At 43.1% G+C, this 8747-nt stretch overlaps 1 protein-coding gene across 2 annotated transcripts in view; it reads left to right on the plus strand.

The window, feature by feature from the left end:
* Positions 1 to 6463: 6463 nt before the first annotated feature.
* The window catches only part of LOC114485495 (uncharacterized), a 13530-nt gene continuing 11246 nt past the window's right edge, over positions 6464 to 8747 (plus strand). For both annotated transcript variants that reach the window (XM_028487015.1, XM_028487014.1), the window contains exon 1: positions 6464 to 6835. In XM_028487015.1, coding sequence (XP_028342816.1) covers positions 6524 to 6835 — 312 coding nt within the window. In that variant the 5' untranslated portion in view covers positions 6464 to 6523. The remainder of the gene's footprint in view (positions 6836 to 8747) is intronic.

An 8747-nucleotide genomic window follows, 5' to 3' on the forward strand; every position in this document is an offset into this window, starting at 1 on the left:
AAGAAGGAGGTAGAAACTCCCTGGGAAGGGCAAAACACAGGGAGTAAGAAGGAGGTAGAAACTCCCTGGGAAGGGAGGGAGATAGCCAGCCAAGCCTTCCTAAAATGAAGAGATGCTGGAATTAAGGTATTTTTTCTAATTTAAACAAATTTAATACTTTATGCAAACAGCTAGACATTTTCCCAACACAGCAAAAATGTATACAGTGAAAAGGAAATCTTTCCTCACCTAGACCCTTGATTGCTCACCAGGTCACCACCACCATTACATTAATATAAATATAATATAAATGCATCATCCTCCCTCTTCTTTTCAGCCAAATGGAGGTATCTTCTACTCAGCTCTTTATACCTTGATTTTTTCATTTAACAATATATTTTGGAAATCAGTACATATAGAACTGCTCACTCCTTCTTAATAACCCTACAATATTTCATTGTAGGGATAAATAAAAAATTTTATACTAGTGTTCCATTGGACATGTAGGATTTTACAGTATTCTGCTATCTTTGTATACATTCCCTTTTTGCCCATGTGTGAGGTTATCCATAGGATACATTCTTAGAAGTAGAATTCCTGGATCATAGGTTAGTGCATTTAAATTCTGATAGTTTTTGTAAAAATTCCCCTTTGAAGAAGTTATATCAATTTATACTTTCATCATCAGGATAGTAAGGTTTGAGTTGAGTTTTTTTGTTTGTTTGTTTGTTTTTTGCGGTACGCGGGCCTCTCACCGCTGTGGCCTCTCCCGTCGCGGAGCACAGGCTCCGGACGCGCAGGCCCAGCGGCCATGGCCCACGGGTCCAGCCGCTCCGCAGCATGTGGGATCCTCCCAGACCGGGGCACGAACCCGTGTCCCCTGCATCGGCAGGCGGACTCTCAACCACTGAGCCACCAGGGAAGCCCCTTGAGTTGAGTTTTGATGAATGAGGAGGCATTTACTAGGCAGATAAGAGAGCAAAGAGCATGTTTAAAGGGAAGATGGTACAAGGAACAGCAAGCAGCTCAGCGATGTAGGCTGGAGGGCTGGAGACCCATCAGGAGGCAACTGGCCAAAAGAGAAAGAGGAATTGAGCACAGGTAGAAAGTGGATTAAGGAAGCAGAAGGGTTAACAGTCCCTCCCATCCATTGAGAGCTTATTTGTGTCAGGCATTGTCCTAAGCACTACATACTGTCCATCATTTCATCCTCCCAACAAAGAAAGAAATATCCCAAATTTGGGGGAAAGATACTGAGGTATCCTGCATAGAGATGTTAACCTGCCCAAGTAACACAGTTTGTAAATGATGGATCTAGAACCCAACTCTGACTTCCCCTGATTTTCAAGCCCCAGTTCTTTTTTATTTATTTATTTTTTTGCGGTACACGGGCCTCTCACTGTTGTGGCCTCTCCCGTTGCGGAGCACAGGCTCCGGACGGGACGCGCAGGCTCAGCGGCCATGGCTCACGGGCCCAGCCACTCCGCGGCATGTGGGATCTTCCCGGACCGGAGCACGAACCCGTGTCCCCTGCATCGGCAGTTTTACTCTCAACCACTGTGCCACCAGGGAAGCCCTCAAGCCCCAGTTCTTAATTGCTGCTTCAAGGGTCCTTGAAAGAATGAAGAGCAGGGCTTTAGGGGTATTTAATATGGGGAAGAGAGGGAGATTAGGGAGACTAGAAGGTAGTGATGCAGAGGCCTGGGGAGCTCTGACCCTGTTGGAACATGCCCACAACTTGCCAACATAGCAGCCAAGACTCTGGGCCTAAAGTCTAGGACAGGAGACAACCTAGATTCCCTCTTTGATTTTTGGTAGTGCTGAGTTAAGGGGCAAATTTACAAGAACTTTTCCTTCCCCTGCTGAGAGTGGAATCTTGATGTTTTCAAAGGTTCTGGAAATAAAATATAATTTTTCTTCTCCCGTGACTTCTTCATTTATATCAGATTTTTCTAAAATAAATTTATTTATTTACTTATATTTTATTTTTGGCTGTGTTGGGTCTTCGTTGCTGCACATGGGCTTTCTCTAGTTGCGGCTTCTCATTGCAGTGGCTTCTCTTGTTGCAGAGCACGGGCCCTAGGCACGCAGGCTTCAGCATTTGCTGTGCATGGGCTCAGTAGTTGTGGCTTGTGGGCTCCAGAGCACAGGCTCAGTAGTTGTGGCACACGGGCTTAGTTTCTCCGCAGCATGTGGGATCTTCCCAGACCAGGGCTCAAACCCGTGTCCCCTGCGTTGGCAGGCGGATTCTTAACCATTGTGCCACCAGGGAAGTCCTATATCAGCAGATTTTTAAACTTCTGCTCCTAGGAGACAGGTTTCTAAGAGTTATAGTCTCCAAAAGCTGTTCAAATTCAATGTCCCTTAAAATAACTAAAATGAAAAATACTCATCCATTTACTGCTTTGGGTATCAGCTATGAAATCTAAATGATAAAACAAACAAACAAGTCTAGAGCTGTTTTGAAAGGATGACAGTGAATGAACCTCTGATAATAGACTTTAATCTCAGACACACAGGGCTGATGTAGCTAAAAAAATCTTTGTATGTTTATTGCTGTCTATCTGTAGAATTAGACTATTTAGTAACTGGCCTCAAATGCTATATTTCCAGACATAAGCCTCTGCACTGGGGTATTGTCACTAACAGGAAGACTATTACAGAATAATAATGGTTGCCATATACAGTAGCTCTTAAAGCCCCAAATCTTTTTGAATATTCTTAAACGACGTTCTCCATTTTAATGGAATGTATCTTATTCCAAGTATAGTAATTAGAAAGAGTTCATTTAAAGAGAAACTAAGGTTGATTTAGGTTTATGTGGTGATCAGAACTGACATTACCCCCCGAAAGAGGGTCACATTCTCTGAGGTGATTTTAAGATGATCATGTAAAGGGTGCTGATTGATATTTTCCGATTATTCATGTGTTTGTTTTTATTCATCTTTACTTCTCCGTGTTTTCTAAATCATTTTTAGAGAGCAGAGGAAAGACTGTGGTAAATAGAGTTTGATTTTGGAAGAATAGGCTATGGAATGGTTTCCTGGTAAGGAGTATCCAAGTATCATTAAACTAATATAGAGGAGAAACAGAATTAATTGGTCACCTTGCTTTGAACAAAGCTGTCTTTCCTGTCCTGTGGATAAAGTTTTAGCAGTATACTCACAATAAAACAATTAAAAATAGCAAATATAATGATGATAGATGATGTTTAGACGATTTTACCCTAAAAAAAAAACCAAAACCCACCCCCAAAGTTCATTTATATTACATAATTTTGGAGAACTACAGTTTTTATATTTGCTGCACATTGGAAAGAAAATGCCAGAAATTAGTTTCTTTTGTACCACATTTATACATAGACAGTAACTTGTTAAAAGGAAAAGAGGTTTCTGTATCTTTAAAGGTTGACAATGAAGGGACTCCTCTTAAATAACCTGAAGTTAAACATCCATGTCTGGTAGTTATTAGACACATATTCATATCAAAAATAATATACAAAGCACAACATTGTAAATCAATTATACTTCAATTAAAAAAGAGACAAAAATAAAGAATATATGATTTATAATTTAAAAATAAATTTAGAAGAGTGAGGGTAAAAAAAGTAAAGCAGATGAGATCTGACCTCGGTTGGAATGCTGATGCACAGCCATTTGAAGACTCCAGATGGAACACAATGAATTCAATAATTTGGGGAGTCAAATATGTATCAACCAACCTTAAAAAGTTCAGATTCATTGTAAGCTGTATTCTACAGAAATTTGTAAAAAGCTTTTTGTACAGAAATACCCATACCAACGTTATATTTATAAGAGCAAAAAATAGCAAACAAATTTGGTGTCCAATAGTAAGAGAACAGCTAGTGGGTAATTATGGTATATTCATCTGATAGAGTATCATGCAGGCTCTAAAAATCATGAAGATTCTTATTTGACCTTAGAGAATGTACATTACAAGTGGCTAAATGCAAAATGTAGGTTACAAACTAGGTTTAGTGTTCTTTTAAGACAACTACAATTTGTTTAATAGTGGTTATTCCTTGCTAATGGCATTGAGTAATTTTTTTTGTATTCTTCTGTATTATTTATGTTTTGTGTTGAGCATAATGTTTTAAGTAGTACAAGTGGCTAAATGCAAAATGTAGGTTACAAACTAGGTTTAGTGTTCTTTTAAGACAACTACAATTTGTTTAATAGTGGTTATTCCTTGCTAATGGCATTGAGTAATTTTTTTTGTATTCTTCTGTATTATTTATGTTTTGTGTTGAGCATAATGTTTTAAGTAATATGAACTAAAACAATATACTTTAAAAAGTCAAGTGAAGAAGGTACCAAATTGTACAAACATACGCTCCCCAAAACTCCAGTCTATGCCTACAAGGACAAGTATCTCTGAATTGTTAGACTACAGTTCTTTTAATTTTTTTACTTACTTTTCCTTTTTTTGAAATAAAAAATCAAATTTGCTATAATAAAATATTAAAAAATTAAAAAATTTCTCCTTTTAACAGGATGGCAGTGCTAGTGAAATTCTGGAAGCAAATAACTGAAGGCCTGAGGATGCTAATTCTTGTGCTCCTGTATAGCTGGGGCATTTGCAGAAAAAGTTGCCCAAGTTTCTATCTGAACTGTATATACAAAACGAGACAGAGAAGCGCGTAATCACTGCAAAACATAAACACGACGAGGCAGGCTCCTTCAGAAGAAATGCTGTGAAGGAAGCTGCATTCTTTTCCCAGGCTCAGGAAGGGAAGGTTCTAACCCCTCCAGGTAAAAGTATTCTTTGGAAACTCTGTCCAGCCCTTTTTCTGCCAAATGATGGACAAGTCTGAAGGGAAACCTCTGAAGGCACGGTTACAAAATGGAGGGGCCGAAGGGAAATTCTCTCAAATCTCTGGGTAAAAAAAAAAAAAAAAAAAAAATCCGCATTTAAGCCTTAAAACTAAAACCTTGAGCATGTTTTTTCTTTTTCTCCCTCCTGATCCCATTGTACTGTTTCTAGACAGCAACGCAGTTTTGATCACAGCACAAGTGTTAAAATCTCTACCAGACTGAGGGAACGATAAGGGCTCCTTCATAGAGAAAGTAATGTCCTTCTCGAGATTTGTCACTGTAGCAGGGCCCTTGTTACATTCAGAAATTTTTATTAAACCTCCGAAACCTTTCGGAGGCGAATTTCCTTATTTAAAAACAAAACAGTCACGTCGTTTCATGTCTGCCAACAGCCTCAATTAGCGAGACAGACTCTGAATCCTAACTCTAAACCGAGAAATTTATTAAAAAAAAAACACCCAAGGACAAACGTCTCCTTTATTCTAAATATACCACCACAAGCCGAATGACTGTGTTAACTATTTTTACCCACACTGGCTCTCCAGCGTCCAACTCATGTAAAATGAAACGGGATGAGAAATGAAAACCCAGCCGCGCGACTGGCCAGGCAGAGATGGAAGGGCTCGGTTTTTCAGTTCCAGATCCTTGGACACCAACGGGAGACTGCGGGCCTTTAACTAGTTGATTTTGCTTTATTTCCTGCATTTTATAATATGCAACAACCCACATCTACATTAGTGTTTCTGAAAACACATCCAAGGTGGCAGACATGAAGTAACAGAACTTCAGACTGCCACACACTGGAGCTCCCAGAGCAGCTCCTGTGTACAAATCAAACTCCGACCACGCTTGGACCGGGCCAGGAAGCTACTTAAGGCCCAGATCACTGAGGGCAGTTTTTTTTGCCTTCATTAGAAGGGAGGCAGTCCGAACTGCTGTTAAAGAGTGCGTTTCGATCCAACTAGGACTCCCCGGCTCGATATGCAGCACCTAATCTCTCCTAAAGAACGAAAACGCCCTGAGGAAGGCGTTTCTGCCCGTCCCTGGTTGGCGGAGAGCGGCAAACGCGGGGACAAAAGAAAACGGGCCGTGAATGAGAAGCAGGCCGGCGGCTTCACGCTAACGTGCCGCGGTGAACCTGGGCGGGGGGAAGGGTCCGGGCGCACGGGCTCCGAAGGCGGAGGGCCCGACAGCCTCGCGCAGCTACCCGCGGCCTTGTGCAGCCCCGGCCGTGTGACCTCAGACGCTAGATAAATGGGACCTCGCAGCACATGGCGCCCAGCCAACGCCGCCTTTAAGAGACCCGTGCCCTCAGAAGCCCCCGATGACCCCGCCCCACCCCCGCCACCGCCATCTTGTTGTTTCCTCCCGGCCCTCCCGGCCGGCCACGTGGCGCGTAGCAGCGGAAGCCGAGGCACCGCCCCAACTTCCGGCCAGACCGGTTCCAGCCGGCCGCGGCCCGCAGACGCGCGGCTGCCCCCTGGCGGCCGGCCGCACTCCGCCCCGCCCAGCCCTCGCCATTTCGTTACCCGCCAGCCGCACGTCCGCGCCCCGCTGCGAGTCCCTGGGCCGAGCGCAGCGGCGTGCTCCAGGGGCGGGGCGCGCCCAGGGGCGGGGCGTCCGTGCACCCAGCCCTGGGCGTGGACGTTTCCACAGGGGTTAAATGAGGGTTACCGGCATCTTTACACGCAGTTTAAACTGTAAGCCCCATGCAACTGCATCCAGGAATTTTCGGCACGCGGCACTCGGTGTTTCAGGACTTTAAAACAGGAGCCCCCGACCTCATTTTTCAGATGTGGCTTCTGCCCTCCACCCGCAGACCGAATCCCAGCTGGGTCCCTGGCCCCGAGCGCGTGCATGGCCCCGTCCGTTTCCGGGCAGGGGGTGGGGAACGACGTACGGGGTCGGAGTGCAGCCAAGGGCCACGATTCCTGTGTTCCGGGAGATCGCCGCCTTACCAGCTTATACACGTTCCTTTCACATTTCAGTTCTTGAGCGTTTGCCATGAGAAAGGCCCCTGCGTATGTTGTGTCTTATTTAAAATGTTCAACAGCCTTTGAGAGGGGCGTTGTTTTGTTTATTAAAAAAAAAACAAAACCGAAGCCCAGTGAATAATTTGGTCCAGAGGCAGAACCTGCGTTAGAATCTGGGGCATTTAAGTTCCCATTTAAGCCTTGAGGTGGTCAGATGACTCTGATCAGCAGCACCTGCAGCAACTGGGGGCTGGTTGGAAATGCAAATAGCGGGGCCAACGCCAGACCTGCTAAATTGGAAACCCTGAGGGGCCGCGGGACAATCTGTGATTAACAAGCACTGCGTGATTCTGAGGCACCCTAAACACCCCTTACCTCGTAGGCTTATTAAGAGTAAGGAAAGGGAAGCTGTGATTTTGAGTGCAAACTCCGTGCCAGGCACTACGGTTAGGAATTTTCCTAATTCTGTGATGTAATCCTCTCCACGCCCTTTTACAGGAGAGGAAACTGTAGCAAACATCCTATGTGTGTAGAATGTTAACATTTGTATAAAGTGGTGTAAACTTACATGTGCTATTGTATTTGCTTGTACTTCATACGCATAAAGTATCCCTGGAAAGCTATCAAGAGTTAATGCTGCCTTACCTCCAAGGAAAGAAGGCAGGTTGCTAGAAGGACTGAGTTGGGAAGAGTTTTTTTTTCCCCTCTGTAAGTCTTTGTAAATTTTGAGTGTCTGCCACATTGTTGATGAAAAATTAATCAGTAGTTGATGTAAGAAAGAAATGGAAAATTTTATTTGAGCCAACATGAGGGTTATAACCTGGGAGACACTCTTTCAGAAAGCTCTGCAGACTTCCACCTGTTCGAGGACAAAGGCACAGTTATATATAAGTTTTTGAGACGAAAGGGTTATTTGTCAAATGACGTATTATTATAGACAGTTTGCAAAATCCAGATTAAGAAGGATGGTTGTCTCCTAAGGAGTTGTGACCCTTTATGAGATTAAGAAAAAATGTTATTTCCTAAGGAGGTCTGGTTAATGCAGATGGACAACATACATTAACCGGAGGGAGGAGGACCAAATGGGCAGAGAAAAAAACTTAAGTTTAGGGCTTCCCTGGTGGCGCAGTGGTTGAGAGTCTACCTGCCGATGCAGGGGACACGGGTTCGTGCTCCAGTCTGGGAAGATGCCACATGCCGCGGAGCGGCTAGGCCCGTGAGCCATGGCCGTTGAGCCTGCGCTCCGCAACGGGACTTATGTTTAAATTTTCTTGTCTTGCCGTTCGTACCGCAAACAAAACAAAACAAAAACTTATGTTTAAATTTTCTTGTCTTGCCGTTAAGATATGAATTTTATTTCATCAATATGAATCTATATCTTATTCCAAATAAAATTAAACAGGTAAAAATTGTACTCAGAACAGTGTTAGAACTGAAAACAATTGGAATTCAGGTCTGACTGCAGATTCCATGTGCTCTATTCACTACACGTGACTGACTTTTAAACATAAAATGCTCTATAAATTTGAAGTATTGTTATGTTATTAATAATGGAATACTTATTAGTTAGAAATTTAGTTTCTATTTTTAACCTTTGAACAATGACCACGTCTAATTTTGGTCCCTTCATGACATATTGTATGGTGCATCAAATTGTTCTTATTTGCATTACTAATAACAGCTATAAAATAACCATAAAACAGACTGTAAATGTAATGCCTAGCCTCTGAGGAATATTGATGTGTCATTAATTGTTAATTGCAAAGGTATTTGAGCTTTTTCAGTAGAGATGGCAAAGTGCTGTTATTCCCAACACTAATCATTGTGAAGAATTTTTTTTTTTTTTTTTTTTTTTTTTTTTCCGGTACGCGGGCCTCTCACTGCTGTGGCCTCTCCCGTTGCGGAGCACAGGCTCCAGACGCGCAGGCTCAGCGGCCATGGCTCACGGGCCCAGCCGCTC

Source organism: Physeter macrocephalus, unplaced genomic scaffold, assembly GCF_002837175.3.
Source record: "Physeter macrocephalus isolate SW-GA unplaced genomic scaffold, ASM283717v5 random_1665, whole genome shotgun sequence".
NCBI classification, from domain to species: Eukaryota; Metazoa; Chordata; class Mammalia; order Artiodactyla; family Physeteridae; genus Physeter; species Physeter macrocephalus.